The following is a 13,407-nucleotide window of genomic DNA, read 5'->3' on the forward strand; positions in this document are numbered from 1 at the left end:
AATTTTCAGGGTAAATTCTAAGAGAAAATTCTCTATGTGTAGCAAATCTCTTTCTTTTTCTATGCGAATTCTCCCGTGTACATTTTGTTAGCATTTTCTTAAAAACGACTGTAAAAATACTCTTGAAATCATCTATCTATCCTAAATATATCCCTAAATATATTCTGTCTAAATTATTGAGGAAGCTGGAATGTATTTTTAATTCATTTTAGATCATTATTTATAACACGCTAAGGAATTCTAAATGGAATTTTATGCTATAAAATTATATGTAATATATATTATATGTAGATGAAGAATAAAAATGTATAACACATATAAGATTATAAATAAATGTTCCAATTTTCTGTTCCGATTTCTGTGGCGAACTATAGATCGTCTAAAGTGAGACTTATTCGAAATAATTTTACGTTGACGGCTAATATGTGATATTAGTTACCGATACTGGCGGATCCTGATGTCGATAATGGGGAGGGGGGAGGGGGTTTGCAAAATTATTTTACATATTTAATATTTTTGGTTTCATGATTAGCTTTTATTCCAGCATCAACGACGTCGATTGCTTTTCTTTATTTATATTTTTTAAACAAATTCAGCAAAATTGTTTCTTTTAATTTGGAAGGGGGGGGGATTTAACCCCCCCCCCCCAGGATCCGCCAGTGTATATATATATATATATATATAGATATAAAGAATTTCGCCTAATTATTTTCGTGCATGAAATTATCTCATCATTTCATCCTATGTCTGACTTAATCTATACTTAACTCCTTGAATGCGTAATGAGTATAATTTACAGTGTATCTTATACTAATATATATATATATATATATAATATACATATATATAAAATATATATATATATATAAGTATAAGATACACTGTAAATTATACTCATCACGCATTCAAGGAGTTAAGAATAGATTAAGTCAGACATAGGATGAAATGATGAGATAATTTCATGCACGAATATATAATTTGGCGAAATTCTTTATATATATATAATATATACAATATGTATGTATAAGATACACTGTAAATTATACTCATTACGCATTCAAGGAGTAAAGTTGAGATTAAGTCAGACATAGGTCGAAATAATGAGATAATTTCGTTGCACGAAAATAATTAGGCAAAATTCTTTGTATCTATATAATATATATTATATAGATATAATATTATATATATATTATATAGATATAATATTATATATATATTATATAGATATAAAGAATTTCGCCTAATTATTTTCGTGCAACGAAATTATCTCATTATTTCGTCCTATGCCTGACTTAATCTAAACTTAACTCCTTGAATGCGTAATGAGTATAATTTCCAGTGTATCTTATACTTATATATATATGTATATATATATAATATACATATATATAAAATATATATATATATATAAAAGTATAAGATACACTGTAAATTATACTCATCACGCATTCAAGGAGTTAAGAATAGATTAAGTCAGACATAGGATGAAATGATGAGATAATTTCATGCACGAACATAATTAGACGAAATTCTTTATATCTATATAATATATATAATATGTATGTATAAGGTACACTGTAAATTATACTCATTACGCATTCAAGGAGTTAAGTTTAGATTAAGTCAGACATAGGACGAAATAATGAGATAATTTCGTTGCACGAAAATAATTAGGCAAAATTCTTTGTATCTATATAATATATATTATATAGATATAATATTATATATATATTATATAGATATAAAGAATTTCGCCTAATTATTTTCGTGCAACGAAATTATCTCATTATTTCGTCCTATGTCTGACTTAATCTAAACTTAACTCCTTGAATGCGTAATGAATATAATTTCCAGTGTATCTTATACTTATATATATATATATATATATATATATATGTATAATATACATATATATAAAATATATATATATAAAAATATAAGATACACTGTAAATTATACTCATCACGTATTCAAGGAGTTAAGAACAGATTAAGTCAGACATAGGATGAAATGATGAGATAATTTCATGCACGAACATAATTAGACGAAATTCTTTATATATATATAATATATACAATATGTATGTATAAGATACACTGTAAATTATACTCATTACGCATTCAAGGAGTAAAGTTTAGATTAAGTCAGACATAGGACGAAATAATGAGATAATTTCGTTGCACGAAAATAATTAGGCAATATTCTTTGTATCTATATAATATATATTATATAGATATAATATTATATATATATTATATAGATATAATATTATATATATATTATATAGATATAAAGAATTTCGCCTAATTATTTTCGTGCAACGAAATTATCTCATTATTTCGTCCTATGTCTGACTTAATCTAAACTTTATTCCTTGAATGCGTAATGAGTATAATTTACAGTGTATCTTATACTTATATATATATGTATATATATATATATATAATATACATATATATAAAATATATATATATATATATAAAAGTATAAGATACACTGTAAATTATACTCATCACGCATTCAAGGAGTTAAGAATAGATTAAGTCAGACATAGGATGAAATGATGAGATAATTTCATGCACGAACATAATTAGACGAAATTCTTTATATCTATATAATATATACAATATGTATGTATAAGGTACACTGTAAATTATACTCATTACGCATTCAAGGAGTTAAGTTTAGATTAAGTCAGACATAGGACAAAATGATGAGATAATTTTATTGTACGAAAATAATTAGGCAAAATTCTTTGTATCTATATAATATATATTATATAGATATAATATATATTATATATATATATATATTATATAGAGATATAAAGAATTTCACCTAATTATTTTCGTGCAACGAAATTATCTCATCATTTCGTCCTATGTCTGACTTAATCTATACTTAACTCCTTGAATGTGTAATGAGTATAATTTACAATGTATCTTATACTTATATATGTATATACACCAGCGGATCCTGACGTCGATAGCTCTTTAATGTTTGTTTTTCTTTATTTATATTTTTTAAACAAATTCAGCAAAACTGTTTCTTTCAATTTGCAAGGGGGGGTTTTAAGGCAAAGAAAATTATTTCAAAAAGCAGCATGCAAGAGACATGCATTTCTCTTTAGTAGTTGCAGACAAAACGGTCCTGCACATTAATTTTGGTAAATTTCGTTTATCTGATAAAGCAGAGAGAGCTTCTGGTTAATTTTCCAGCAAACTAGGTCAATCTCGTTTCGTGTTTTATTTGTAATGATTAGGTTACTTTTTCATAATTTCTTTCGCTCCAATATAATAATACATATTAATATACATGTACATATATGTATAATAGCGAGATGTTATAATAGTAAAAGATGGGATAGTGCTGCCATTAATAAGCAATATTATACTCGAGAGTACATGGACCCAGTAGAAAGCACAGGTAGACATATCTACCCGTATGAGAAAGTACTCTAATGTATATATAAAGCATTGCTGAAAACGTGCATAGAGAGAGCTCAAAGGATTACATTTCAAATATTTAATTTCAGAATTATTTAAGTAAGTGCCAAATATATATAATTTGAGTAAAGTTCATTCTCTTTTTTGCTAAAAATTAAGGTTAATAAAAATTAACGAAAATAATTATTATTATTTTTACTAACTATAACTGATCTAAGTCTTAGTCCACGAAGAGAGGAATCTCATATTTAATAATTCATGTCTTATAATACGTTATCGGCATTTTGAGCATCAAGAAAAAAACTCGATTAAGAATTGGTGGAAGAAATTTGTTGCAATATAAAGACACGAATTAATGATTAAAAACTTATCGTCCACGTAAATGTAATAATAATTTTACCAAGGGAAAAAAGATTATATGAATATAAATAATGAATTTCGAAAAAATTGTATTAAAAATTAATTTATTTGTATTTCGAAGCCATCCTGTATGCATAGACGCCGTTGCATTTGCACGTGCTTAATATTTCGACATTGCATATAAATAAGAAGTTGTCATCGCACACGGAGAAGGCAGCAACGTGCTATATCCGAATGTGTAAAAGTCTTCGCACGTCGCTGCACGTCGTTACGTTTTCATACAGGACAGTTGCGAGATACACACACTCTACAGATAGAATAACGTAAGAAAAAGTGCGAGAATATTTGCGAGTCGTGTATATGTGCGTTGCAGTAAGACTCAAGCTGGGAAACTTGCATATGTGCGGCAACGGTATCTGTTCTGTGTATGCGAGTCGAATATTACGACATATATAACGTCGTGCGGTTGCGTCGAAGCGCAATATTCGTACTAGCACGCGTACGCACATATACACACATACACATATACATCGGTATCATGATGCCTGTTCACATACGGGACACGGCAAATATAGTTGCGGCGGAAATTAGTTTGACGGAGCGGAGATTCCGAAGATATTCTCTGAAAAATAGCTACGTATTATGGAAACCGATTTTACGCAACAATGCGTAAATCCTAGATAGTGAAATCTATTGTTTAACTATTTAATTATCTAAAATTATTAGTTTGTAAAAAATATATGTGACTATTTTATTTTATTGTGATGCAAATCCTCTTGTAATGTGAATCTAAAGCTGAATTTTACAATAGAGAAAAAGATGTCGTGCTCCAAAGAATAAATCATAATTAAACACTTGAGAATGTTTAAAAAGAAAAAATGTATATATATTTTTAACGCGCGCAAATCTTTCGTCAAATATTTATTTCATATTTATATTCGTAAATATTCAGTATTTTTCAGTATTTTATACAACTATCCATCAAGTAGAATATTTCTTCGCTTATATATTCATCGATTTCCAGAATGAATGTGTCAGACGATGAGAAATGCATTATTTTGCCAGTTTAAATGACCTATATATGACGCTGCACCGTACGATATCATGTCGTTTTATTGGAGATCGTATAAAACAATGCGCGCGTTTCTATATATTTCCATTTAAATTCCCTTTCGGCCGCTATAAAACGATCGCGACGCAATAACACAATCATAGCGAAGGTGCGATGCATAAAAGGTGGTCGATCGCTCGTTTTAACGCGACTAACCGTAATAACTCACGTCGATTCTCGTTTGCGTTATATTCATATCACTTACATAGATTTACCAGCCAATTTATTTAAATCGCAAAAAATACCTAGATAATGATATAAATAACTCAGATACTTTAAGCATAAAAAAGTAGCTATATATTTCATATAAAGAATGTCGTAATCGTGATTTATATATAGGTATATAATAATCGTATATCGTGATTTAAATGTTCAAAAATATAATTACTCTTTTCATTGATGCTGTCGATATTATTCTATTTTAAACTCAACATATTACATATTTCATATGAATAACGTATTTGCGGTGTTCTTCATTTCACTCACAATAGAATTTAATTGTTTAAATTAACAATTTAATTTTATTTTGATATTGTAATTCAGTAAATTTATTAATAATATGTATAAAACAAACAGCAATTGTACACAGAGAGAATTTTCTCTTAGAATTTACCCTGAAAATCATGATAATCGTGGGACAATATGGTATGGAAAGAATTTTAAAAATATGTTTGATTAATTTTACCATACTTTTAATAAATTTTACTATACTTTTAATAAAATTAATCAAACATATTTTATATTTTATTGTGATAGATATTATTTTTTATTGTGATAAATATTAATCAGAGAAATTCTCATAAAATTCTTTCCATACCATATTGTCCCACGATTACCATGATTTTCAGAATAAATTCTAAGAGAAAATTCTCTCCGTGTATTTTTATGTATTTATAACAGTTTTGTAACTTTAGAGTGTTAAATATAAGCGTAGCATGTAAAATGCATGTATGTACATACATATATACTCGGAGAACGAAAATATTCCAAAAATAATATTTTTATTGCACTTGTCGCGAATTAGTCGTCAATCGATTCTAGCCTATTTTTTTTTCTCAGAGCGCTTGTCCGCGCTTTGGATCTTTAAAATCGATACATACTGGCAATATACATTTGTTACTGTCCTATAAGCTGTGCCGCATCTCGGGCACGTTGTTGCAATTTATGGCAGCTTTTTGTTCCCTTGAATCACGCGACTCTCCGCTCTGAAACGTTCGCCACCTGACACATTTAAGTCACGTACCCTCGATGTTACACGGAAGCTACAGCCGGTAGTAGCTCGATTGCAACCCAGTCTCGGTTAACTTAATCGTGATTGAAGTTTTGGTTATCGTGCAGTCAAGCCGGACGGTCGGATAAGTCAATAGGACCATTTGTGGGGCCAATTGTAACCAGGGACAATTGTAACACTGGCGATAATTGAAACCCTTAGCTGGTCGTATACGTCGAGAAGAGGCAGTTTAGTTGAGTAACCGCGCAACATATGTCGCATTTATAAGATAGAGGAATTGAAACATAAACGGTTCCACATTTTTATTGAAATTGCAAACGATTTCGCGCAACTCTAATTATTTTAATCGAGAGATTGAATGAGAAACATGAAATATTTAATTAATAAAAATTTACGTCTGTAAAATATTAATTGTGCCAAATCTTATTAGTGCCAATTTATGATAAAATTAAAACCGTAAAACATATATAATTTTATAAACTTGAATCGTATACTTCTAAATATTAGCAATAATGAATCTCTTTCTATTTTTATACATATATTTCTGTCGCTCTTAATGAAAATGGACATCAGCAGATTACGATCTACAATATGAATAATATCGCGATACTACACTGTAGAGACTCGTAAAATTATTGATCATCCATTGCCTAATACCACACACACACACACACATACGCGCGAGTAATCATGTATCGAGAGAACCGTGAAAGAAAGATGAGACTCGATTTCGCGAGGATCGTCGCGCTCGCACATGCATTATTTCTTCTCGCGTGCGTGTATCTCATCGTGTGTAGCCACATAAAACTCACACCGGCTCACATCGATCTGATGGTGGACACACACGTACGTAAGCCGGTAAAAGGGTGGTGGTGTACGCGGTCAAGAGCCGGGCGTGCACACGCGCGAATTCACTTCCACCCCCTCGGTCTCTCTTCGGGACCGCAAAACGCAGGCGCATTGAACGGATATCGTATTGCAGGATGCAGAGTGCCACCGCGTTCCCTCCCTCTTTCCTTCGTACATCCCTTTCCTCTCTTCGTACCTGTTCACGTATATAGACCCGCGCGCGGTTCCTCTCTTTCTCATTCCAGCGCTCTCTCATTCAGTCTTGCTCTTTCTCTCTCGTTTCGCATTCGTCTCTTTTCTTCTCTCTCTCTCTCTCTTTTCCCTTTACAAATCATTCCTCCTCCTCCTCCTCCTCCTCCTCCTCTTTGCGCCGACCCGCCGACCCCTGATACCGAATGTGCGTACGCCTGCGTACACGTTCGTGTTACTACTTACTATATGTACTACGGCTTTACTACTGACATTCGCGTACTACTACGCTACCAGTGACGTATCGACGACCTTCCGCCCCGATCTTTGCCCTCGAGAAGTACCGTGAGATTTCTTTCGGAGGAAATTTTCGAAAGAATCCGCTTCTCGCAGTGACGTGATTTATGCGTGCTATTTCCTCCCCGCTACCGCTCATCCAAGTTACCTCCCCGGTGTACATTGAATTTCAATGGCGCATCTATTTTATTTATTGGCTTTTCCCGTCTGTTCTCTTTATTGCCTAATTTCTTCCCCTAATTAGGAATGACGGACAAAAGAGGCGGCTTTTAATCTTTAATTACACAACTATAATTAATTCAATTTTATCATTATCAAAATTAAAATAAATAACGTTGATTTATAATAAGATTTATGATAAGTTCTCGAATATAGAAGTAGGTTTTGGAATATCGAAAGGAATAAGAAAGAAGATCTGTTTTTATCGTAGATATTTTTGAGATTTTATATTTCTGAGAAAATCTATGTGTGTGTGTTTGTGGGTTAACGAAAATTCACTGTTCAAGATATTCGTATCAAATTGAAATAGAGGCCAGATAAATTGGTCACCACCGATTCAATTTCATTGGGACATATTTCTGGATTGTGGGCCAGACTTTGCGCCCTTATTCTTCATTCTTAACCCCTTAAGTAAAACTTCATTTTCTGCTTGGCTGCGGGGGATAATTTTTTTCCGAGTTCTGTCACGTGCAAAAACGAAGGGTTCGTAGCTCGGAGAATAATTTATTTAAAGAACACAAAAACTAATGAAGCATGCAAATTCGATAATGAGGTCTTAATCGAATTATTTCTCCAACTTATAATATGAATTATATGTTTTTTTCATTTTCTATTTCTCGACGAATAAAAATAAGAAATTATATATATAATATTTTTCTCAAATATAACTTTTTCCAAGAATTTTGTAAAATATTGTGACTAAACAAAAATCGGGTTGCAGTTTTCACTCGACGGAAATTTAAAAGATTCATTTTATTTAAAAGATACAAAAGAAGCTATACACATTTAGCTCCGAAGAAATCTCAATGTAATCCTTAAATGCATCTCTCGTTTACGATCGTTCTATCCTTAATTAAATTTTACACGTTTCTTTTTTTTCATTTAAAATGTCAATTTAACCCCTCATACATATCTCGAAATACACACTCGAGTATTTCGATTTGTGTCGGAAGTAAAGATATCCAATGTGGTACCAGATACGCCGTGTACGCAAAACTCATGTTCATAGAACTTTCTATCCCGAGTGGTAACGCGAAACACACGCGAAAGCGAAGCACGAATTTAGTACCCGTTGTCAAAAGTTGCACAATATCCATGCTGCCACTTTGCCAGCGAGTAACTCCACAGTACGAGAGTTCGGTGGTCGGAACGCGTAGGTCGGGAAGCATTAAATTCAGCGCCCCTAGTCCCTACCCCATGGAACAGATTATCACTGACTTGCGTCCCCCATATAGGGGTGACGTAAATTTGCGGGAATGCTCGATGGGCCCGCGTTTACACCGGTGTTTACAATTATATCTGGCGGGATATTAAGAGGCAATGCATAATCATAATGGAGGAAGGCCGATGAATGATGCCCTCTCGGTCATTATTCATCGGACTTGCCTTGTATCGAAAACATGAATTATAGAATAGAAAAAGGAGTAATTTAATTTTATACTCTCTCTATCCAATTAAAATCTCGATTAATATGATTAGATATGGATAAATTATTCTCTAAATAAAATTAAATTCTGGATCTCGATAATATAAAGGGCGAGATATTTCGATAAATTCCTGTGTGACAGTTGTGTAAGCTGCGAATATGAGGAAATCGGAAAATCAATTTTTCCTCACATTAACGATCCGGTATATCGTTAAAGGTATTTCCGCCTACTTTATAACGTAGGCGAGTGTATCAAGAGGGAAAGAGAGAGATGGAAAAGAGGAGAAAAAAAAAGATAGGAGAGGAAGAGAGAAGGAACTGAGGGTGGAAAAAGCGTGGCGGATTAAATTGAAAGCGGAAAGAGTGTGTGCGTGTGCGTGTATAGAGTACGACATTAATATACCGCCATTATAATATCTTTCGCTATCTTCGCGTTACAATTCATTATTACTACTACAACTATTAATATTGTCACTATCCCTATTATCCATTATATTATATGGTCAATACGCCATTTCTTCGCATTTGGGAAGAATTTGGGCTTGTTTGTCCATTTTCTTATCTTGTGACGATCGTAATAAGCAACCACATAAGTCACTGGATACGTCGGCGAAATAATGAAAGAGGGAAGGAGAGAGGGCAAAAGAGAAGGAAAATATAAGTAGAGTAAAAGAGGAGAAGAGCAGAATCTTCTCACTGGATGATTTTCTAAGCGGATGTTCCAAGATCACCGCAAGTTAGATTATCGTGAGCATTAAAAGATTTCCCGGGAAATATTGAATTACGAGTATTTTTGGCAGAGTAAAAATTAGTTTAAACTGCATAAAAGACTGTTACCTTTCGATATATTTTCGCTCGCGGATTTTATCGCTGCTTTTATCGATATTATCAGTGAAATTTTAGCCGTATCAATTTTCATTTTATAACCTTTGATGTTCTCGACGATGTAGAATTATTTCGCTGTAAGTGACATCGTTATTACGTTGGTTTTCCATTCTTTCGAATAAAATAAAATAGAACGCGATTAATATTAAATAAAACCCCTCAATTTAAAATAAGTCTTTTTTTGCGAGAATATTTTCTGCATCTGACGTTTTCGTACGTTCTGCTTTACCAGATTTATTATTTTGATCCTTGCGCAAAACAAATAAGATCGCTGTTCAATGGAAATGGCATTGAACATTTAACGATCGCGATCGAAGCATTCAGGGTCTTCTCTCATTCAACATCGCTTCGCGTTTTCCACAAAGAGATGCCTCTCCAGCTAAAAAACGACTCGCATTATGTCAACGAGAGCACGATGATATAGACTACTTCGGAAAGTGCATTACCGGCGTTTCTCACGTTTGTCCTCCGCCCCGGGCTTATTTATCGCTCCAGGGGCGAGTCGCTAGCTTCGAGTCGCAGCTGCTGTCTGTAATGGAGTTGCGTACCGTCGTCATATGTGGAGCAAAAAGTTGGCACGATGGGGAAGTAGTGGCCAACTCGAGAACAGATATGACGGAAGGGTGAAGAACCTCGAGCAAATACTATGTTGTATATTGAGAGCGCAGCGAGAGGAACGAAGAGTGAATGCATACATCGGGGGTAAAAGATTATCATTAGAGTAATAAATTGCACGAAAATTGTGTAAAAAATACGATCTGCAAATTAATATCGAGCGGAGAAACGAATAAGAACACAACGGTAATAAAATAGGATAAGAAAAGCGGGTAAGGAAGAGAGATGCGCGTTGAAATAAGACGAGACATCATCGTGGTAGAAGAAACGAACGATCGGGACGACACTTTGATCCATGGAGAATGAAACGCGAAGTGCGAATCAGAAAGAAATCCACTCTTACGAGTTGCAAAAATTCGCTCTGCCGTGAAAAAAGCGCGAACAAGGTGAAGTCGGTGAGGAGAAATCGCGCGACCGCTGACACTCGTAAGTGGAGTGCCAGCGACTGCAATAAGAAGTAAACGAAACGGGGAAAATCCAATTGAGGGTAACCGCGACTGGGAAGAGATAGAGGGTGAGAATTGTCGAGGGGAGAAAAATGAGAGGAGGAAGGGAGAGATGGGGAAGGAACACGAGAGAGAAAGGGAGAAGAAAAAACACGTCGCGAGAAAAAATTGGAAGACATGTGCAAAGCGATAGGAGAAGCATGAAAAGCGTCGTTTAAGGGAAAATTGTCGCGCTACGCTTCGTGTAGCCAAGAAAAATGCGGAGAGAATGCAAAGATAAATAACGAGGAAGATGAAGGAAAAATGTTTAAGGGAAAATGGCTGACGCGCGCCAGGAGGCGAAAGGAAAGGAAAGAGCCACGATCCTACGTAACTCAGTCTGAGCAAAAAGGCGCGAACGAGATTGCCGAAACACTCGGAAATACCTGAAGAGGGAAGAGAAGGGCAGAAACGCAAGTACAGGGAATCGGGGAGCGCCATCAGGAGGACAGACGGTAAGAGGAAAGGGACGAAAACAGGGAGCCAAGGAGAACAAGGTAGACCAGGAAGGACCCAGGATGATGAGAGAAGAAGACGACGTGGCGAGCGCGACAGAGAGCAATCGAGTAGGCACCCGGAGAGGAATCGGAGAGGAGACGCCACGTTAGTGGTATGTCGCGAGAGGGACAGGAGTGTTGGTAGAGAGTGCGTAGAGAGCGCGGGACGGGCAAGAGGGAGCCAAGAAGAAGGGGTGGCCGTGCGAGGAGAAGCGGCGCGAGACGGAGTGTGAAGAGAGCTACGTTGAGGGAGGTACGGGGTGTGAGGTGACGTCACGCCGGGTCGATACTCACTCATACTACTTGGCGGCGACACGGTAACCTCCCGGCGGTGGCGCACGCGCGCCTTTTACCCTTCTCACCGAGACTCGTACTCGTTCCTGAACGCCGCTTCCCGCCATATTAGCCACCATGGGGTAGGCGAGAATGTGCGACAGGGGTGGCTCGGGGTGCTTCTTCTTCCGAAAGGTAATCCGCGTGTAATCTCTCTTTCTTTCTGTCTCACTCTCTCTCTCTCATTCTCACTTCCTCATCTTCCGCCACTCTCTCTACCGTCATCTTTTTCTTTGTCGCACTCATCACATCCTCATCGAGCACTTATTGTTAGCTATGCTACGTCCAACGCGCGCCCTTTCACACGGTTCGCCGGTCACGTGAGACCGGAAGGAGATTGGAGGCTTGCGGAAACGCTCGAGAAGAGGGACTGGTCGGACGAGAAGACCTCCTGCCGGTGTCTTCACGTTGCTAATCGAGGACAAGTCGCGCACGCATGGGACCGCCGCGACGAGATAGCACGACACGCGCGGCGGACGGGTTCGCCCGGCAGACGGGTGAGACGGTAAGACGGAAAGAGAAGACGGACGGAATACGGGGGTGGTGGGCTGCGGGAAGGAAGGGCGGCGAGGAACTCCAGGAAACGCCGCAGCCGGCTACCGAAAGGGGCTGTAAATCGGCCACGGCAGCGTGGATGTCCCTGCTGTCGCTCTGCGACCGGATGTGCGGTACCGCCGCGTGGCTCGTTCCGGTCACATGCCTCCGCGGGGTGCGTGTTCACCTTTTGTGCCATGCTATTCTCCTGGATAATAATCCCGGTTTTCTTTGCCGTTTATATAATGCCTGTTAAATGCGCTGACAGGTGGACGAGCTTACTTGAGACGCGCGCGATCGGTCGAAGGCTCCTTTGTTTGCTAAAGATTATGAGTTTTGTGTGAGAGAGGCCGATTAGTATCCTGCATTATGATCAATGCGCGCGCGCGCAAAGATTTACGACAGCGTTTGTATAACGTTGAAATGTGGTAGGTGCGGATGAATTATTCGTTTGGAGAGCGTGTGATTTTGTAAAGGTGTGTTTTTCTCGATATAATCTCGATGAGATGTGAATCCGGCCGAAATCACGGTAAATATAAGCGTGGAGGATTTACGGTGCTTGTGTTATGCCAAAGTGACAGATTGATGAGTTTCCGCGAGACGCCGCGTGCTTCGTTAACGGCCTCTCGTGCTCCTGAGAGGCTCTTGATGAGTTTTAGATTTAGATGTCGCATTTATCTCGAATTAAATATTCCGTAATTTCTTTATAACGCACATAATCACATAATCATCTTGATTGAAATTAATATGAGATTTTCGAAAATTAAAACCTTTCAATTAACAATTTACTGCATTTAAAGATGCATGATTTTTATCAGTCGTATTGACACTTTAATTTCTTTATCAAAAATAAGTAAATAAATTAAATGAAAAAGAACATAAGATATTTATAAAAAGAAAGAAATTTGCTTATATTTCAATAAAACTAAT

At 36.0% G+C, this 13,407-nt stretch overlaps 1 protein-coding gene across 20 annotated transcripts in view; it reads left to right on the forward strand.

Annotated features, from left to right (window-relative positions):
• The window catches only part of Rhogap100f (Rho GTPase activating protein at 100F), an 88,160-nt gene that overhangs the window by 42,714 nt on the left and 32,039 nt on the right, over positions 1–13,407 (forward strand). For 2 of the 20 annotated variants that reach the window (XM_083041955.1, XM_083041954.1), the window contains exon 1: positions 7,855–12,652. The exons of 10 other annotated variants lie outside the window; for them this stretch is intronic. In XM_083041955.1, coding sequence (XP_082898081.1) covers positions 12,380–12,652 — 273 coding nt within the window. In that variant the 5' untranslated portion in view covers positions 7,855–12,379. Of the gene's footprint in view, positions 1–7,852; positions 12,653–13,407 lie in introns of those variants that run through there. 8 more of the 20 variants (XM_083041939.1, XM_083041940.1, XM_083041952.1 and 5 more) reach the window with 6 other exon arrangements.

The sequence above is a fragment of the Prenolepis imparis genome, unplaced genomic scaffold (assembly GCF_030444845.1).
Source record: "Prenolepis imparis isolate NDT839.2.m4 unplaced genomic scaffold, iyPreImpa1.0 SCAF_7, whole genome shotgun sequence".
NCBI lineage: Eukaryota > Metazoa > Arthropoda > Insecta > Hymenoptera > Formicidae > Prenolepis > Prenolepis imparis.